The 21,816-nt window shown below is 41.5% G+C and overlaps 1 protein-coding gene across 2 annotated transcripts in view; it reads right to left on the bottom strand.

The window, feature by feature from the left end:
• The window catches only part of CRYBG1 (crystallin beta-gamma domain containing 1), a 190,305-nt gene that overhangs the window by 65,246 nt on the left and 103,243 nt on the right, over window positions 1-21,816 (bottom strand). Inside the window, exon 1 of one of the 2 annotated variants that reach the window (XM_014860822.3) lies at window positions 2,265-2,404. The exons of the other annotated variant lie outside the window; for it this stretch is intronic. Within the exon in view, the coding sequence (XP_014716308.1) occupies window positions 2,265-2,267 (3 nt within the window). The 5' untranslated portion in view covers window positions 2,268-2,404. Of the gene's footprint in view, window positions 1-2,264; window positions 2,405-21,816 lie in introns of those variants that run through there. 2 annotated transcript variants of the gene reach the window in all.

Raw genomic sequence — 21,816 nt, 5'->3', positions numbered from 1 at the left:
AACGCGGAGACGGAGGAGGGACTAGGAGAGACAGCCTCAGGGGAGCCCAGAGCACAGCACTGGAACCGCCAACCCGGGGAGAAATTCACACTTTAACTCTCGGGGGCCTATAAAATCAGAGGTGTTCGTTCGGTGTCTATTACCTTTTTCCACTCTCTGAATCTTCCAGCCCTTCCTCTCAGGAAGATCCCCTTGATTTCCCCTCCCATGGAACTTGGTCTTATTGCTCACTCCCTCCCTGAGACTCTGTCTTGGGGGATTTGGGACCGTGTGTGTTCAGGGGATGGGAAGACTGTGAGAAAGTGGCTGCTCCTTCAGTTTTGAAAAGTAAAACATTTCATCACCTCTCACCACGCTGTTCCTGGCAGGCAGCGTGAGCCTGAGATGCCTTCTCTCTGCCTCAGCTTGCATGTCTGGATTGCATTTTGCAAACACTGTTCCTGTACAGGCTTGAGGCAGACAAGCCTGTGTACCCAGGTTGAGCACTGCCCTAGTCCCGATTACGCCTGGAGAGACAGGCAGCAGACTCCTGCCCATTTCAACATTTGAGTAAAAATTAAAATGTCTTCTCACTCGCCACTACTCTGAGTCCTCCAGTGCCTTCCATGCACCTTTATCTCAGATCACAGAGAAACCCAAAGGAGAAACAACCTTCAAAATTATCAGCCTGGCCAACATACCTCCTCCTGCAGTTCTCCGCCACCCCACGCCAAGCTCACTTACAATGTACACAGGCTATAGTTAAATTCACCTGCGTGGTACATTTTTAGCTATTTACAATGAAGCTTTAAAATGGTTGACCAAGGGGCCGGCCCGGTGGCACAGTGGTTAAGTTCGCACATTCTGCTTCTCAGCGACCCGGGGTTTGCCAGTTTGGATCCCGGGTGCGGACATGGCACCGCTTGGCAAAACCCATGCTGTGGTAGGCGTCCCACATATAAAGTAGAGGAAGATGGGCACGGATGTTAGCTCAGGGTCAGTCTTCCTCAGCAAAAAGAGGAGGATTGGCAGTAGTTAGCGCAGGGCTAATCTTCCTTACACACACACACACACAGACAAAATAAATAAATAAATTAAATAAAATGGTTGACCAAAATATCAGAAATTTTACTTATTCAACTTAAAATGCTTTTTGAAGGTTCATAGTCATGATGGTATTAAAACCAAGATGTTTAATTTTTTTTATTCGGCAAGTCTTTTAAAAAAGGCATTTCTTGTACAACACAAGGTCTTAATGCTGCTAGGATTTCTAGGACTATATTAGAAGCTCATACCTTAATGCAAAGACCATTTGTCAGGGTAGTTATTAAGCCATTATGTCTAAAATAGCAAAGAATGCGGGAAAGTATTAAGTATTAAAAAAGAAAATGACAGCAATAATGCCCAACACTTACTCTGGGCTTTATATTTATGCCTCTATGATCAAACCAGCGAGCAAAGTTTAATAGACCTTATATAAACTTCTTTTTCTTAAAAGTTTACAAGATTGCTTTTTTTCTTATAACTTATTTTAAGCCATAGCACTTCTTGAATGATAGGGTTGTAAGAAGCTGAGTCTCTCCCATAAATTTCCGTGTCCTAATAAAATCTCTTTTGGGGAAAGTATGTGCAATACATAATAACTTGTTACGGGGACGGACTGGTGAGGGCAGCAGGCAGCCAACGCCCACTGGAGAACACATTTGCAAGATAACCTACATTTTAAAAGAGTGTGTGATAGATTCTACCTTCTCTTACCATGAAGAAAAATAAAATCAATCCTTACTCTCAACAGAATATTTCCCAACTGCTTTCTTCCAAGGGGCTGGATATCAGTTCGCCTTTGAAATTTGGAAAAGGGGCGGGGAGCAGACTTTTTTTTTTAACTCAGGGGAAAAAAAGGATTAGCTAAGTTCTTTATAGCACACTCAACAGCAGATCTGTAAAACTGACATTGATAGAAGGGCTGAGGTAACTAACTCAAATATTTAACAAGTAGTTTGTCAATGATTACCTGTCATATTTTAAAGAACCTAGAAAAAGGCAGACACAGCAGATCACAGAGGCATTTTCACTTCTACTTTAAGCCAAAGTCTCCGAGGGTACTCAGTGTCCCACTATATTCCTTCTACTCACAACTGCTTACGGTTTTTAAGCCCAAAGAATTTGCCAGCTCTAGACAATAAACACTTTGTGAAGTTAATTGACGTCATTAATAATAATATTACACAAGTGCAAAACAAAGTCTTAGTCAATGAAGAAATAACAAAACCTCTGTTTCTTACCATGATGTTGCTTCTTTTTTGCTTTCTATAGAAACAGCAAGAGAAGATGAGAAGTCAAATGTAGCCGTGCGGGCATTACCAGCATCAATCTTCTTACTTCTCAGAATAGTCTTGTCCAGTCCTTCTCCTTCCAGCCTGCCCTGTCTCAACTCTCAGCAGCTCACCTTCCCGGCAGAGCCTGCTGCTCTCTCCCAGAGCCAGAGCCCAGTGACAGATACTGACTGTTCACGGGAAAAGCACATTTAATAAGGGTGTGTTTGATTCATAGTTGAAAGGGTTAAGGAGGTGCGCCCTTTTTGGGTGTGACACTGAATCAAAATTGTTGAGAAGACAACAGAGGAAGTAGTAGACAGTTTGGGGAAAGTTGCCCTTCCTGCATTCAATTATACAGAAAACCTCATGACAGGAGATAGGAAGTAGACAGAGCAAGAAGGATATTTCAGCTTTAATTGTTTTCTTTCTCTGGTGAACAAGGTCAACTTTCTTTTCTTTTTTTTTTTAAGGAAGATTAGCTCTGAACTAACATCTGCTGCCAATCCTCCTCTTTTCGCTGAGGAAGACTGGCCCTGAGCTAACATTCGTGCCCATCTTCCTCTACTTTATACAAGGGATGGCTGCCACAGCATGGCTTGCCAAGTGGTGCCATGTCCGCACCCGGGATCCGAACTGGTGAACCCTGGGCCACCGAAGTGGAATGTGTGAACTTAAATGCTGAGCCACTGGGCTGGCCCTCAACCTTCTTTAATGCTGAATTTTTGTGATGTCTTGTTTTAATTCCAGCTTTAATTTACTTATGCTTTTTAAAAAAGATATAAATTATATCCCATAGGCCAAATACCATGTAATATTATAAAAAAAGTAACCATACAACATAATAATAGAAAAGGCAAAAATTACATCCACCTCACTAAAAGCCAAAGAAATGAACCTTATATTCATCAACAAATGTAATTCAATAATTATAAATTACCATAAAATTTGTCTCAAAAGTTTCTAGTTTGAATAAGTCTTTGTGTGTGTGTGTATGAGGAAGATTCACCCTGAGCTAACATCCATTACAAATCCTCCTTTTTTTTTGCTTGAGAAAGATTAGCCTGAGCTAACATCTGTGCCAATCTTCCTCTACGTTATACGTGGGATGCCTCCACAGCATGGCTGATGAGTGGAGTAGGGCCACACCTGGGATCCGAACCTGTGAACCCGGGCCACCAAAGCAGAGCACACGGAACTTTACCCATTCAGCCACAGGGCGAGCACCCCCCCCCCTTTTTTTGAGGAAGATTAGCCTTGAGCTAGCATCTGCTGCCAATCCTCCTCTTTTTGCTGAGGAAGATTGGCCCTGAACTAACATCTGTGCCCATTTTCCTCTGTTTTATATGTGGGACACCTGCCACAGCATGGCTTGATAAGTAGTGTGTATATCCACATCCGGGATCCAAACCAGTGAACACCAGGCCACCAAAGTGGAGCAGGCGAACTTAACCACTATGCCACCAGGCTGGCCCCTGTATAAGTCTCATCAGAATTTTTCAATATTTGGTAACAAGTTTCATTCTTCAGTGAAACAGTCACACTACTATTAGACCAATTAATTACCCAAGGCTTTATTATTAGGTGATATAAATCAGAAAAAAATGCTCTCCTATTTTCTTCATCATGACCATAAGTATCGGAAACATTTATTAAGCACCGATTGGTTCATGCCCATGTACAAGCTGGTACTGATGGTGAGTATGTGTATGAGGTGCTATTCTTTTTCATATTTTTTTATTTTATTTTAAATTATGGTAGAAAGCACATAAAATTTATCATCTTAACCATTTCTGAGTACAGATAACTATATTCACACTGTTACTATAGCGTTAACTATATTCACATTGTTGTGCCACAGATCTCTGGAACTTTTTCATCTTGCAAAACTGAAACTCTATACCTGTTGAACAATAACTCCTCACTTCCCCCACCTCCTAGCCCCTGGAAACCACCATTCTCTTTTCTGTCTCAATGAGTTTGACTACTTTAGGTACCTTGTGTAAGTGGAAACATACACTATTTGTCTTTTCATGAGTAGCTTATTTCACTTAGCATAATGTTCTCAAGGTTCATCCATGTTATAGCATGTAACAGGCCTTCCTCCTTTTTTAAGGCTGAATAATATTCCATGGTACATGTGTACCACATTTTCTTTATCTATTCATCTGTTAATGGACATTTGGGTTGCTTCTACCTCTTGGCTATTATCAATAATGCTGCAATGAACACGAGTGTACAAATACCTCTTCAAGATCCTGTATTCAATTCTTTTGGATATATACCCAGAAGTGGGACTGCTGGATGATATGGCAATTATATATATATATATATATATATATATATATATTTTTTTTTTTTTTGGTGAGGAAGTTTGGCTCTGAGCTAACATATGTACCAATCTTCCTTTATTTTGTATGTGGGATGCCACCACAGCATGGCTTGATGAGCAGTGTGTAGGTCTGCACCTGGGATCCCAACTCACAAACCCCAGTCTGCTGAAGCAGAGTGCGTGAACTTAACTATGCCACCAGGCCAGTCCCATATTTTTAATTTCTTGAGGAACTTTCATACTGTTTTCCAAAGCAGCTGCACCATTTTACATTCCCACCAACAGTGCACAAGAGTTCCAATTTCTTCACATCTTTGCTAATTCACGTTATTTTTTGTTTTTTTGATAGCGGCCATTCTAATGGGTGTGAGGTGGTATCTCATTGTGGTTTTGATTTGCATTTCTCTAAAGACTAGTGATGTTAAGTATCTTTTCATATGCTTGTTGGCCATGTGTAGTCTTCTTTGGAGAAATGTCTATTCAAGTCCTTTGCCTATTTTTAAAATCAGATTGTTTTGTGTTTTTGAGTAAGAGTGTTATTGTTAAGTTATAAGAAGTAGATAGGGGGCTGGCCCAGTGGCATAGCAGTTAAGTTCACACACTGTGCTTCAGTGGCTCGGGGTTCTCCAGTTTGGATCTGAGGCACGGACCTATGCACTGCTCATTAAGCCATGCTGTGGCAGGTGTCCCACATATAAAGTAGAGGAAGATGGGCACAGATGTTAGCTCAGGGCCAATCGTCCTCAAAAAAAAAAAGTAGATAGCTACACCTATTTAAAAAATATATTACAAATTTCTCTAGGTTTGGCAAGAAAAAAATCACCTTCTCCTGGTCTAAACTCAGCTGCAGCTTCCTCTGTAATTGTCTATGTAAAATGATTAATTTTGAATAGATCGAGAGTTAAACTCTCCTAAAAGTAAAAAACAAAAGTTATCTTAGGTAATCATTTAAAAAATATAAAAAGGTTTATTATGAAAAGATTCAATGGTTGTTTGCCAACCATAACTGTTTTCACAGAACGTCATATTCATAGTTACATGAGGGCTATTATAATTCATTTATTCATTCAACAAGCATTTAGTGGTTGCCAATTCTATGTCAGTTTCTGCAGATTTAGGGATTAAAAAACAGTCTCTGCTATCAAAGAACTCACAGTTTGGGGTGAAAGGGGAGGACGGAGGACAGATACGTGAAGACAGCACAAAGCAATGTTATCATTTAGAGGCATATGGAGGATGCAGTGAGCACGTGATAATAGCTACCAATTTTGGATGGCCCATGTAGAAAAAGTAGTGCTTTACTGGAGGGGTGGCACTTGAATTAATCCTTAAAATGCATGTATCCTAGCTCTGGGCTTTCTCTTTCTTTCTTTCTAAAGAAGTATTATGACTGGTAGCAGATAAAACCCTTATAATCTAATATTAATAGATCCTGTAGCAATCATTTATATTAAAAACATTTTGGTACTATGGATATACATTTACTTGACAACATAACCTGAAAATAAGAATTCTGCTGACCCAGCCTGGGCAGAAAAACTATGAAACAATTAATATCTTCTATATAGCACCTACCATGTACTCACTATGTGAGGAATAGAGAATATAAGGCTTATTTTGACTTCTAGAAGCTTATAGACATGTCTATAAAACAACCACTAATGTGCAGGCAGACATATAATTAAATGCTAAAATGTGTAGAAGACATATTTAGAGTTCAAAGAGGAGGAGATCAGTGAGGGTGCGCCAGAAGACTGCAGGAAGGACAGAGGACCAACCTTGAAGGAGAGATTTGATGAGGCAAGGGTTGAGGAATGGCATTCCAGGTAAGGGGAACAGCCTGAAGAAAGGCAATAAAGTGACAATGGGCACAGGGTGCCCGGTCATGATGAAGGTCAGTGGAATAAGTAAGTGGAAGGTTGACGAGGTCAGATGAATCTAGTTTGGGGAGGGCCTTGTAAGGCAAGTCAAGAAGCCTAGGTGTGATGGTATGGGAAACATGAGATCTTTGTAGGTTTCTGGGCAGGGAAGTGACATGATCCAAGGCAGTGCTGGAGGAAGACAAGCATGGCAGCCTTTGGTGGGTCAAAGTAGATGGGATCCAGAGTCAGTAGTTGAGATGTGAAGAGCTAAGGGTCCTAAGTGACCACCAACTGTGGAAATAGAGGGAAGAAAAGAAAGGACTGAGGGAAAGCAGGCACTGAGAGAGCAAGGACTCCCAAGAACTCCACGATGTAGTCTCAGGGCCTAGAACACTGGGGGGGCAGGGGGTCCATTGGAGGGTCAGGAGTCTGGCTTGGGTCCTGTTGAATTTGGGGGACAGTAAATATTTCCAAGTGGAAATGTCCACAAACCATCTAGAGTAAAACCAGAAGCCATTTTCATTCTCAAAGCTATAAATCTACACTTCATCTGAATGCTAAATTGCTAGACCACAATTTGGTAGGAAAAATAGAAGTAACAGCTTATAACTGGCATCACTGGCTCTATTATAGAGCAATAAGTGCTATTTTTCCCCGTAAAATAGACAAAAGATACATTTATCTGTTGTCAGCCTCCATCCACATTTTACACTTTTTGGTCAGGAGTCAGTCCTTCTGCACGCAGCCTCTCCAGAGACGGCTCACGCTGAGCCACCTTTGTAGTGAGAAGTTCCTTAATAAGCATAAGTAATAATGACTCTGACATGACTTGTGGGTATTTCATCATTTTGTTTAAATAAAGTGTTTGAAAAAAGGTTATGCTTTGTGATTTATCATAATGAATGAAATAAAAATAGCAAGCCTGTAGTTTCGTTTTTAAAGAAACCAATGAAATCCTCTTGCAAAAGGAGACGTCGTTAAATTAACATCAGACAGAGATGAGAGGAAGAGCTGCCAATTTTATTTATTTTCCAGGCTCACTCAAGTTACTGTGCTATTTCATTAGCACACATTTTTTTAAGTACAATTTGAAAAAATGATCATGTGCTCTGCTCACCAGTAGCAATAGGACATTTCACAGGGTGGGGGAAAGGCAGAGAGTTTGGCACATCTTCTCTTTCCTACCCCTCAGCCAAATTCCCTAGGGGTCATTCCAGCTTTGGGGACGTCCTTACATGCTCATTCTTTCTCTAGCTGTGTGAATCTGTGTTCTAAAGCAGGAAGGCAGGAATAGGGCGAAAAATTCCTCCCCTGACTCTATGGCCGGGTCTCTGCAGAGCACAGAGGTGGGGCTTGCTGCAAAAGAAAGCAGAATTGCCAACACCTGACTTTCCTCCCACATTCATCAGCCCTGCCCTTCCATATCACACTGGAAAAAATTCATATAAACATATTTCAGCTACCAGTCACAGAAAACGTGCATGTGAATAAACGCAGAGCGTGTGTTTACAGGGCCCAACAAACCTCCCAGTGCAAAAATTCGATATTTAAACTTTAAAATTTTGAAATTTAAACTTCAAATGTAAACTTTAATATTATGAAATTTCCTCTTTCATAATCCCTGGTGAGATGTTTCCCCTCATAAATTGAACTCTAGAATTTTCTTTCTGTTCTTATTCCTTTAGCAAACCTCAGCCCAGGCACAAATCTGGTTTAAAGATGGTCACGTCAGGGGCTGGCCCCATGGCCTAGTGGTTAAGCTTGGCATGCTCCACTTTGGTGGTCCATGTTCAGTTCCCAGGTGTGGACCTATACCACTCGTCAGTGGTCATGCTGTGGCAGGCGTCCCACATACAAAATAGAGGAAGATTGGCACAGATGTTAGCTCAGGGTGAATCTTCCTCAGCAAAAAAATAAAAATGGTTATGTCATAGCTGTTGTTCCCCAAAATTCACACCCTTATAGGGGAAATAGCCTATATTCACACCAGGGGGAACTATGGGTTCTCTTGGCTGTTTTAAGAAACTGATGGCATTATACCATCCCAACTTTGTGGATATATTTGAATAAAAATTCTGGTAGAATTCTGAGAGGAATATGACAAGTGTAACGTGAACTCAGACTAAGGATTCACCTATATTGGGGTTGGCCCGGTGGCACAGCAATTAAGTTCACACATTCCACTTTGGCGGCCCAGGGTTCGCCAGTTCGGATCCCGGGTGTGGACACGGCACCACTCATCAAGCCATGCTGTGGTAGGCGTCCCACATATAAAGTAGAGGAAGATGGGCATGGATGTTAGCTCAGGGCCAGTCCTCCTCAGCAAAAAGAGGAGGATTTGCAGATGTTAGCTCAGGGCTGATCTTCCTCAAAAAAAAAATTTAATTAAAAGAAAAAAAAAGGATTCCACTAGGGTTGGCTTTTCACCCCCTGCTGGAGGCAGTAGTTTCTCCACAGCAGACAAAATCTTCCCACAGTTCTTTACATGTTCCTCGACCTACAGACTTTTTACACAGACATTTAGTCTGTTTTCCCAGCTATTAATTAACAAGCTCAACTCTGTCACTTACTAGAATAGTTTTGTTCGTTTCTAGATTGAATAAAATGAACTGAAACCAACTCAAAACAACATAAACGTCAATGAACTAAAATGATTCAAAACAATTATTTTTTTCATTTTTCAATCTACCAAAAAAAATGATGGGGGAATAATGTCTTCTATCATAGACATTATTTAAAGACTTTTACATTTAAAATAGTAATTAATTTGAAGTTTTTCCCACTATTTTGAAAAAACCTGGGATCTTATGACACAATCAAATAAAAACACTCTGTTAAGACTGTTGCCCAAAAATCTTTGTGGTAGAAGAATTGTAAGATGGCTCCCAAGATTCCCACCCCCTTGTGTACATGCCCTGTGAGTCTCCTCCCTTTGAGTGTGGGCAGGACCTGTGACTATGATGGATGTCACTCCTATGATTAGGCACATTACGAGGCAAAGGTGAAGGGATTTTGCAGATGTAATTAAGTTCCCTAATGAGTTGACTTTGAGTTACTCAAAAGGGAGATTATCCTAGTAGACTGACCCAGTCAGGTGAGCCATTTAAAAGAGCGTCTAGGGGTCAGAAAGTTGAAGCATCAAAGATTCTCTCCTGCTGGCCTTAAAGAAGCAAGCTGCTATGAGTTTTCCAGCTGCAAGCAAATGGATTCTGGCAAAACCACATGAGCTTGGAAGGGGGTCCCCAGCCTCCAATGAAACTGCAGCCCCAGTGGACATCTCATTTGCAGGTTGTGAGACCCTGAGCAGAGGACGCAGCTAAGCTCCTGACCCATGGAAACCAAGATCATCAACGTATGCTGTTTTCAGCTGCTCAATTTGTGATAATTTGTTATGCAGCAACAGAAAACTAATTCAATATTCAATGAATATTTATTGGCCACTTTTCATGCATTCAGCACTGTGGTACATTATGCAATGGATTTTTTTTAAATGTAAGGATTAATTCATGCATTTGAGGAACTTTAATCTCCTGGGGACCATAATATAGGCACCAATGTGAGGACAAAATAAAGCAGCGTGTGTCACTATTAGTCGTAGCAATTCTTAACTTAGGGACATGAAGGAAGAGAGCCATCAGTGAAGGCTTTGTGGAAGTGGTGGCACAAGCTAGGGTTTGAATCGTTTTGTTAGGTAGAAATGGGGTGGATCAACATCCCACGCAAAAGGCAGAGAGAGAGCAAAGCGGGGATAGACACATGCAACGTCTCTTCAGGGAAGTACCAGCAGAACACTGGCTGAGACACAGGGTTCCCAGTGGGGTTGCTTGGAATTTTACTTGGTGGTCAATAAGCAGCCATTGAAGGAATCGAGAAAAGCACATTTGTGTGTTCGCAAAAGTAGCAAGTGTTTGGTTCTCTTTCTGGGTTTAAAGGTTGACTGCTTTCTTGGTACAGAAGAGGATAAAGGGAGATCCATGCCTCTGCTCTCTCCTGGGGTTTCAGATGTTGATACTGTTATCTCCCCTGGTCCCTGCTTCTTGCTATGCAGTAAACACTAGGGTTTTTTTTTCCTATGATATCGCATGTACCATGTTTACTACCAGAAAGCAAATTTCCCCTAGTTTCAACAAAACACTAACTGTATCCATTTCTGCAGGGAGTAGAGGGGTGGTACGCAGCAGCATAATCCATAAATCTATACTACACTGCTCTCCTCCATTTAAGAGACCCATGCCTAAGAATTTGATTATGCTAAAAAGGAGATAATAATTTCAAAACCTCCTGTGCATTTTAGTGGATAGACATCTAAAATAAGATTGCCCTTGGTTTAGCAGAGAAAATTTTTATATTTATATATTAAATAATACATAAACAAATATAAATTATATATAAATATATACTATAAACATATATTAAATATATAATTTTAATAACATTTAAATATTAAAAATAGGCCCAGATAGGAAGTATAGATCTTCATAAAAAAAAAAATAACAATGGGAATTTGGGGGATTGAAGACTGGCCTCTAGAAATTGTGAGAGGTTAGGACTTGATGAAAAAAGGCCAGTGAGGCAGTCCCAGTGTGTGGAATGGTGGAGGAAATTTTATCGACAGAAGTGACCAGTATCTAATTGTCAATTGTTTGTGTACTGCAAGCCCTTAGTAGAAGTTTGCCGTACATGGCTGCATGAGGTTGTGGTGCTTTGGAGAAATCAAGAAGAAGTGGACTGGGTTCCATGTACAGGCTGCCCTGTGGCCAAAAGAAGCATGAGAGGAGAAGGGAGAGAGGGAGTGGTCACTCTGAGAAGGATCAGAGCAGGGGGGACACGGGGAGCAGGGAGGACGTTGGCTTTGCCAAGCATGTGGAATGGGGCTTCCATCTTTTTATCTGAATGTGAAAGGACAGGTACCCTCTTATGGCTGGAAGTCTGGAGGGACACCAGATACAGATATTTGCATTATACTTCTACAAACTTCAGTCACAGGGTTAACTACGTCCCGTACACTTTGCTAAGCACTTTATATACATAACTTCATTGAATCTGAAGAAGGACTTGTTACTGTCCCCGTTTTCAAATGAGGAAGCAAGCTCAGAGAAGGTAAGTAACCTGCCCAAGGGCATGGAACTAAGGATGGTGCCCAGATTCAAGCCCAGGGCTGCTGGACCCCAAATCCCACGTTCTTCCCCACCCCTCTCTGTACAGCCTCCACCACACCATCTACCATGAGCCACTCTGTTTCTCCGGGTTTCTTTTTGTCTTCTTCTCTCACAACCTTCCTACTTATCTTTCTCTTATCATTTTCTTTTTCATCCCCACCTCCACCCTCAATGTAATTTCTGCTGTCTTTCGAGGACATCCAGCCATCTTTTGAAGACCTCTCTCTTGGTACATTTCCAAGCCATAGATACCATGTCACATTCATTGTATAGACCAGATACTCAGCCTCCTGGAACTTGTTAGGGGATGTGGCGGCCATACAACAAGAGATAAGATTAGGTTCTGTCTGGGGACCCTTTTTCCGTGGTCACACTGAATGGCAATCCTTTAAAACCATAAGTTAGATCATGTCACTCTCCTGCTTCAAATCCTCCAATGGCTTCCATCGTGTCCAGAATGAAAATACAGAGAGGGCTGAGCTGAGGGGGCACTGATAGGAGCTGAGGGACCGCTAACCTGTGGGAACCCCGCAGGGAGGGATCCAGGAAAATAAATGCCCTGTGTCACCTCTCTCCCTCTCTTGATCTCCTGCTAGGACTCCCCTTTGACTGAACCCATCAGGGAGCCAGAAGGCCCAAGCAAGACACCGAGCAGGGTGGAGAAGGGTGGGGAGTAATCTTGAGGGCCAAATGGAGGGTCTCCAGCAGAGAAGGTGAAGGAATCTGTAGTGGCAAGAGTAAGCTGCACCTCTGCCTCTTGCTGTTCCCAAAGGAGATGCAGATGAGATTAGAGAAAGGAAGAGTTCGGGCCCTCATCACCATAAAGACCAGCAGGGAGTATTGCAGATGATTTAATTCTACTGGCTGGTAAGTGGAATTACCAGCTGGTACAGTTTTGTAACTATTCTGCTCATTCATTTAGTCTGTCAGAGAGACAGAATTCTTCCAGGCTAACATTTCACCTCCATTATAGCACCAAATTTCTTTTAATACCTAAATCCTCTTGATAATTCCAGGCTGCAGTGAGTATTACTAGCTTGGTCACAGGGTCAGCCAGGCCCTCCTATGGCCTGCACCACCTCTTCCTGCCATAGTGCTCCTAATCAAAACCACTGGACCTCAGGCATTAGGAACCTCAGACTTCCCTTACATTCTGGCCATCAGTTCTGCATTGTCTTGCCTGACATCATGCCACTGGGAAAACAAACTGTATTGCTAGCAAAAAACTGGATAATGACCCCTACCTCACTCCATATACAAAAAATAATTCAAAGTAGATCAAAGACCTAAATGTAAGACCTATTACTATAAAACTCTTAGAAGAAAACATAGGTATGAATCTTTCTGACTTTGAATTTAGCAATGGTTTCTGATAGCATGTAAAGTACAAGCCACTGAAAAGAATCTTTCTGACTTTGAATTCAGCAATGGTTTCTGATAGCATGTAAAGTACAAGCCACTGAAAAATATAGATAAATTTGACTTCATCAAAAGTAAAACCTTTTGTATTTCTAAGAACACTATCAAGAAAGTGAAAAGATAGCTCACAGAATGGAAGAAAATATTTGCAAGTCATGTATCTTATAGGGGTCTAGTATGCAGAACTCTTTCAATCCAACTATAAAAATACAAATAACTCAATTTAAAAATGGGCAAGGGACTTGTACAGACATTTCTGCAAAGATTTACAAGTGGCTGGTAAGCACATGAAACAATGCTCAGCATCATTAGTCATTAGGGAAATGCAAATCAAAACCACAATGAAACGCCACTTCACACCCACCAGGATGGCTATAATTAGAACAAACAATAAGTGTTGGGGAGGCTATGGATAAATTAGAACCTGTATACATTGCTGGTGGCATTGTAAAATTGCAGCCACTTTGGAAAACAGTTTGGTAGTTCCTCAAAACATTCAATATAGAGGTACTATATGACCAAGCAATTTCACTCTTAGGTATAGACCCAAGAGAATTAAAAACATATGTCCACACGAAAACTTGTACACGATTGTTCACAGCGGCATTATTCAAAATAGCCAAAAGGTGGAAACATACAAATGTTCATTGGCTGATGAACGGATTAAAAAAATATGACAAATCCATACCAGAGAATATTAGGTGGCAATAAAAAGAATTGAAGTACTGATACATGCTACTACATGGAAGAACCTCGAGAACATGGCGCTAAGTGAAAGAAGCCAGATACAAAAGACCACATATTGTTTGGTTCCACTTACATCTTATGTCTGGAAGAGGCAAATCCATAGAGAGAGAAAGATTAATGGTTTCCAGGGACTGAGAGAAAGAGGGAATGGGGAATGACTATAGATGGGATTTCTTTTCGGAGTGATGAAAATGTTCTGGAATTAGATAGTGGTGATGGTTATACAGCCTTGGAAATAAAAACCACTGAACCACTGCACACTTTAAAAGGATGAATTTTATGGTATATGGATTATTTCCCGAGTTTTAGAAATGGATGATGAACAATAATGAAGTGAGACTATTTCTAGTCTCCTTATTGAACCAGCCCAAGGAAACTAATGAAAGTAATAAAAAATCTGAAGTTGCAAGAAAAAAAGTTGTGGGGCCCAGGAACAATGCTAAGGCCAAATCTATTAAAAGCACCGTGGGAGTCTTTTTCACTACTGTCCTAGTGGCAGTTGTAGACAGGGAGATGGAAAGAAGGGAGGATGGGAGTTAAGGTCCATGGAGGGCCTCCTCTGAACCAGGAGCTTCGGCAAAGCCTGAGGCCTCTAACAAGGGGCAGAGGAGAGCATTCAGCCAGGCCTCACAGTCTCAAGGGGCCTCAGATACAAACTTGTATTTCTAAATGATGTTAAAGACTCAGGTACATGGACACAATGACAGGAATTTTTGTCTCTTATAAAACTATATCACGAAACTTAACCCAACATTTTTAGTATAGATCCTTATCTTGTAAATTACACAATGATATTACATTATATTTGTGTGTGCCAAGAACACTAACTTGTTAAAGTAAACATTTAGAACATACCATTATTTTTATAACCCTATTTTGGGCATTTGTTCATTTTTGTTGTTGTTCTAATGTATTAGGACTTTCTAAAATGGAAGTTACCTAGGCCTCTCTTAATTTCTAAGAATCCCTGATCATACTTAATTCCCACAACCACACTAAGAGGTAAGTACTATTGTCCCATTTTATAAATGAGAAAAGTGAGGCTCATCAAGGCTAAATTAATTTGTTTTGCAAAGTTTTCAAGTGATATATAACTGGGGTTTGAATCCAGGTCTATTTGATACCAAAACTCATGGTGCCACTTTTAGATGCTCAAGAAGATGAAGGGTGAAAATGTAGGTTTTTCTCCACTTAAATGTACCACAGCACCCCCTGGGCCAAGATCCCAGGTACCACATGGTGTCCTGTGTACGGCCTTCCTTACAGCCAGGCCGCGGGCAGAACTAATCATAGGCTGCTGGAATCTTTCCCCAAGCGTCGCTGTTCATGCAAATGCTTCAGGACTACTTTGAAGAAGGATCTACAACTGAGAAATTTAGATCAAGGCCTGCACTTGACCAGAAACACAGAAGTGTCTTTGCAGACCTTCCCTACTTCCTTTAAAGAGAGGATCACACATTAAATAGGCGGAAATGCCACCTCATTTTGCTTGCTAAGCTAGAACAAAGCTTAATATCTTCATGTAATGGATCTTACAGGATCTGGAGCACCTGAAGTAAAGAGACTCTGTCTTCAGCTAGCATCATGGAGGAAGGAGCATAGAGAAGGAATAGAAAGGGTCAAATCCCCCCGGAGACATGCCACATGAATGGAAAAGGCCAAATGGATTTTCCTCACTTTCCAGAGGTAGAAGCTAAAGGTAAGAGTAACTTTTCCAAAATGACATGGCAAGTAGAGCTAGCTAGAACTCATCCCAGGTCTGCCCGACTCCAGACAGGCTGCCCCTTGCATCACCATAGCACATGAACCAGCATAATGCGATGGTCAGGAGCACACACGCAGCTTTGACATGTGTGGTTCAAATTCCAGCTCTGACACTTGCCAGTGAGTGACCTTGGGCAACTTGACAGATCTCTATTCCTCAGTGTTCTCATCTGGCAAAATAGGAATAATAATTGTCTCTACCTCACAGAGTTGTTAAAAGGATTAATCAGAGCTTCTGTGTTGGTGAACATGTGCAGGAGCTGAGAGAATGGTGCCTGGAAAGGGCATGGAAGCTTCTGGCCCTTTCCCCAAACCCTGTCCTATGCACCTCTTCCATCTGGCTGTTCCTGAGTTACATCCTTTTATAATTAACTAGCAATCTAATTCTGAATTGGGAAAAAAAAACCCAAAATGAATAAAGTATCATTGGAATCAGGGTATGAGAAAACAAAGGACTCCATTTTTGATGACCAGAAGACTATTTGAAGACCCAGGCCTTGGGAAGATCCTGACCTCCTCCAAGGACAAAAACTAAAATCTAGAAATCCTTAAGACTAAGATAATTTGACTATGCTGATTCTTTTTCTTTATATATAAAAATGTTATCATCAACTGAATACTCACTACATATTCCTATCCAGCGGGAAGAGAATTCCAGCCAGACCTGCAGAAGCCTGGATATGAGTAATTTGATGGCAGATAACCTTGATAAAAAGTCAAGTACAAATTTTTGTACTTCTCAACTCTCCCATTTGCCAATGAAAATAACAATGTTGACCACATATATTTTATACCTCTCAATAAAAATGTGAATACTGGGTGCCGGCCCCATGGCCAAGCGGTTAAGTTCGCGCATTCCGCTGCAGCGGCCCAGGGTTTCGCCGGTTTGAATCCCGGGCTCAGACATGGCACCACTCATCAGGCCATGCTGAGGCGGCATCCCACATGCCACAACTGGAAGGACCCACAACTAAAATATACAACTATATACTGGGGGGATTTGGGGAGAAAAAGAAGAAAAAAAAAAGAAGAAAAAGAAGATTGGCAACAGTTGTTAGCTCAGGTGCCAATCTTTTAAAAAAAAATGTGAATACTGCTTAAAAAAAAAGGACTACAGAACACCTAGATTAGAACAGGGCCTGGGATACAATAAACACTATGCTATGTCGGAATTTGCTATTATGGTTTTATACAGTTTCTTCAAATCAAAACAGTACAAGATAATAAGCAGAGGTTGTAAAAATATCTCTATATAGATATGTAACAGGATGTTAAAATGGAATCCTTTCTGCTCAGGTTCAGGTAAACCTGTAAACCTGATAACAAATCCGTAGGTACCAAGTACCTGCACATTCCAGAGTATGCCAGGACTTGCAAAGGTGATGTCTCAAAGCCACTGTAAGATATTTTGAAGTTAAGCTGTGAAAGAGGTTACCTTTGGAGAAGGTTGTTGGAGCATGGAATTTCTCTTCCCTACCCTCTTCCCCATGGAAGAGAGAATACAGGTGTTTCCCCTTTCCTCAGGCCTAGTGAGAGGAGTTGAGGGGGACAATGGAGAGCTTCATGTGTGTCCCCTGGAGGTTGGGGGACACAGAGAACAAGTGTCTGACTCACACTTGAGAAATCTAAAGGCAAAGGACTGAGATTATTGGAGAGAAAGAGGGAGGCACTGGTACTTCAACTGATGGTGAGGGCCAAAGGATGTGAGAAGGTTTCCCATGGAACAGATGCGGACCCTGCCGGAGAAAGCCAGCCTGGAGCAGTCTTAAAAGAGCCTCTGCCCAAGAAGGGGGAGGTTGTGGAGGAGGGACAATGGGACTCTAACAGGGTTGGTGTGGGGTGGACTCAATGCCTGGGGGTTAGGGGTAAAGTTATGAACAGTCAGTCCAAGGCATTGGCCAAACTGGGAATTACAAGGAGATATATGTCCAACGGAAGAGCCCTAGAGAAAATGAGAAAAGCTCCTGGTGAGAAAGAAGCAGCTATAAATATCCTCTTACTCTAGAGCACGCCTTCAACAAAGGACAGTGCCCCCTTTCTCCAAATCCCCACTCCTTCTAGGCCCAAGCTACAAACAGTGAGTAATGTGAGCTGGGATTGAAGTAAAAGGGCAAAATTGGGGAGCAAGAGGAATAGGACAGAAGCCAATTATGTCCCTCCCTCTCTATAGGCTGAACACCTAAAACCCACTAAGCTGGGCAAGGGCGAAATGCTCACTTGAATGAAATTTAGACTTTTAACTACATGTGAACTACATGTACTTGTACTACATTGGGCTAGACATTTTAATCATTGAAACAAAGCTTTTCACTTTCTAAGAGTGAGTGATAAATCCAGGAGATGGAAAGGAAATAGTTCATAGAATGTGTTTGAAGGGACAGTGATGACAAAGAATAAGGCTGTTTTCCACTTTCACATATTGAGTTCCACCCAATCAAAGTAATGTGACTCATGTAAGTAGACCTCCTCAAAATACAGAAAGTTGGGCTGAATTAGGGGTCCATCTTGAAGGGGTGACCTGGGCATGAGAAATGAGCAAATGATAAAAGAAGTAACTTTTATATCATAAGGGGAGGAAGTATGGATCTACGTAGAACAAATTACAACATGTTATAGCTACTGCTATCCTACCCCTTCCTTGTCGAAAATAGGAAGAAGAGGGGCCGGCCTGGCGGTGGTTAAGGTCACATGCTCTGCTTTGGTGGCCCAGGGTTCACGGGTTCAGACCTCAGGCGTGGACCTCCATACCACTCATCAGGCCATGCTGTGGTAGCATCCCACATACAAAATGGAGGAAGATTGGCACGGATGTTGGCTCAGGGACAATCTTCCTCAAGCACAAAGAGGAAGATTGGCAACAGATGTTAGCTCAGGACCAATCCTCCTCACCAAAAAAATGAAAGAAAGAAAGAAAGAAAATAGGAAGAAGAGAGTGAACATGTATGTTAGAATATATGTTAAAACACAATGGAGGATATGCATGTTTAATTGGTGGAAATGATTTTTGATTAAAGTATATGCTTTTTGATGTTAAGGAGTCCATGAGAATTGTATTCATTCATTCAAACACTTATTGAGCATCAATTATTATCCAGGCAAAGTTTCTCTTAGCATGTGTTTCTGTCTAATTAGAGGTGCACACTGATTAGAAAAAGCCTCTCCTAACAGTAAGCTGGGAAAGGCCTGGCCTCCTTGATTAAACAAGTAACGCTGTGGCTACTATTCAAGGTAGAAGGTATGTGGCGCTTACATATGTTCTATAAAAATGGTATGTTGGGGCTAGAAAACACATTTGATATGGGCACACTTCCCACTATTTGTGCTCTGCTAGATGTTGAATTGTCCTTAGCAGACACGTGCCATTAGAGGCACATCCCAAACCTTCAGGCATGGTCCCACATGGCAATTACTTTCAGAACAAGATCTTACAGTTCAGCATGTACACCAGTTTCTAGATTGTAGCTGTCATCGGTGTCAGCCAAAACCACAGTTCAACTAACTTTATTTGGTTACAAACGTAATTGGAATTAAGGTTTAGAAGGAGAGAGAAGATAGATCTAATCTTCTCAACATAAAAGAAACCACATATATACTTATTTTCTTTCTCATTTTTGGGTACGCTCATTGTTGAGGAGCTCGTCCATGAGGTGCCGGTCTAACCTGAGAGGGTGGCATATGAAGGGTGGTCCTGAAACGTTCTAAACCTAAGGGAGCAGTAGTGGAAACTGTCGCCATCCCTCTAGCTTGTCTCACCCAGTGGACGGCCACGTCCCAGCTCAGGGGCACCGTCCAGGCACTTGTGCTGCTGTTGGGCTCCCCACCACGGAGCACAAGCATGCCCTCCTCCTTTGTTTAGGGACAGAAACTTCTGCTGAGCTTTCCTTGCCCTACAGGAAGGAACTGGTTCCTTGGCACGCCCTTCCAAACAGTCCGGTCTGGTGCACTGTTCTGCATCACCCGAAGGGAGAATGAAAAGACCTTTTCACGGCTTGAGATCCTTCAGACAGGAAGAAACCTTCACACCCGCTTCTGATGAGCCCCAGCAAAACGGTTCCTTCTCAGCTGAGGAACAGAGAGAGACTTCAGGAAAACCTTGGCAGAAAAATCATTCGCCAGTAAGGCAAGAGTCTGAAGGAAGGGTGGGACCACAAAAAGACCCATTGTCCACGTCCCTCCCACTTTTTCACTTTTCTGGTTATTTGGTCAGCACTCGAATCACCAGAAATGACTGAGAGGGAGACACTTTGCTAGGAGGTTTCTAAAACTCAAATAGATGAAGCTTAATTTGAGATAATCTGAGGAAATTATTAACTATGAGTTGAAGACCAACGTCCATTTGTCATCTAAAAATGAAGTAGCCAGCATAGGATGAGTCTTAGAAACCCTGACTCACTGCTTTAGCTGAACTTGAAGTTTTAGTTCCTCGAAACACAGCAGAACTTTCCCCCAGTAAACATCTTTTTAAATGAATATTCACTATCGACTGAAAGCACAAAGCAAACTGAAGACCCACTTCCTTCATTCACTTCTGCCTCTAAACCTCCTCTTCCTCTGCTTTGATTTCCTGCAGAACACTCCTCCTTGAAAGTAAGCATGTACCCCACACAGACAAAATAGATTCACCTTTAGTAAAAGGTAGATAGGATGAAACAGTGTCCAGAATAACGTCATTTTTGTGGCTTTGGAATTACAATAGAACCAATACCAAAAAACACTGCAAAAGTGGATGAACTGATCTTGAAGAAGATATGTTGGTCCACATAATTAGGCCTACCACTCTACATGCCTTCCTAAATAAATATCTTTTTTCTTGCCTTGTCTAATAATAATATTTTACCAAATGCTTGTGGTGGGTGGTGTTCTACGTGCTTCACATGTAATAAACTCACTTAATCCCCAAAACCCAATGGGACAGATGAGCAAATCGAAGCACAGAAAGGTTTAATAACTAGCCCACCATTATATAGCTATCAAGTTGCAGAACTTGTATTTGAACCCGGGCTGATGTGAATCTAAAATGTATGCTTTTAACCAATTTACTGCTGGCTCTCAGTCTTTTCAAAAGTCCCTGTGGTTCTACATAAAGAACTGGCCTCATGTCATGTCCCTCATGGGCAGTCCCTAAAAAATTCACAAAAGGAATATTGTTCATTTAAGTACATCGACAAGCTAACTCATTTTTAATGGTGATTCATGGGGAGGGAGAAATATAATTTCACATACTGAATGACCTAATAACCTTGATACATAATCAACCTTAAAAAAAAATCTCCATCTCCAGTTTCCCACGAATTACTCATAGATAAATCCATAGCTGTGTCATTCTTTGGGTCATAGCCACCAGGAAACTCAACCAGAAAGAGTGACTCAAAGCGTATGAAACACTCTTTTGGTGTTAGATCTAACTTAACATAATGATAGAGCATTAGAGCTGAAAAGGGCCTTGGAGTTGATGGAACTCAATCTCCTTAAGTGAGGCTGTCTAAGAAGAATAAATAAGTTGCCTCAGGTCCTAGAGCCATTCAGCGGAAGAACCCCCAGGAGAACAAGCTCACAGACTTCCCAGGAGCCAGTGCCTTTCTCCACTTTACCATGCTGCTTGCCCCACCCCATGTGACATTGTTATATAAAAAAGTATATTTTTATATAAAAAAATGTCAAAAAATGTTCTCATGACCAGTGGCTAAAGACACTTTCCTATGCTTTTTACAGACAAGTGTTAACATAAGTATATTCACTGGTTAAATTCTGGAAATACATTTGATCTCCTTCAAACACAAGTCAGGTGGTGCTTACCTTTTCTTCGTTTAGAGAAGCAGACAGGTCACAAAACACTAGGAGGACATGAAATATACGTATGAGAAGTGGAACTTTTTTTTTTTTGAGCAAGATTAGCCCTGAGCTAACATCTGCTGCCAATCCTCCTTTTTGTGCTGAGGAAGACTGGCCCTGAGCTAACATCCGTGCCCATCTTCCTCTACTTTATATGTGGTACACCTACCACAGCATGGCTTGCCAAACGGTGCCATGTCCGCACCCAGGATCTGAACCGGTGAACCCCGGGCTGCAGAGAAGCGGAATGTGTGCACTTAACCGCTGCACCACCAGGCTGGCCCAAGGAAGTGGAACTTTTTATCCTACTTACATGGGTCCTCACTTTCTATTATTCCATTATATTTCATCACCAATCATTTGTTCCCAGTGGAAATCATTGGTGATACTTCTGAAAACCATTAGGA

This window comes from Equus asinus, chromosome 24 (genome assembly GCF_041296235.1).
Source record: "Equus asinus isolate D_3611 breed Donkey chromosome 24, EquAss-T2T_v2, whole genome shotgun sequence".
NCBI lineage: Eukaryota > Metazoa > Chordata > Mammalia > Perissodactyla > Equidae > Equus > Equus asinus.
The sequence above is the reverse complement of the archived record's forward strand: the minus strand, read 5'-3'. Positions and strand labels throughout refer to the sequence as shown.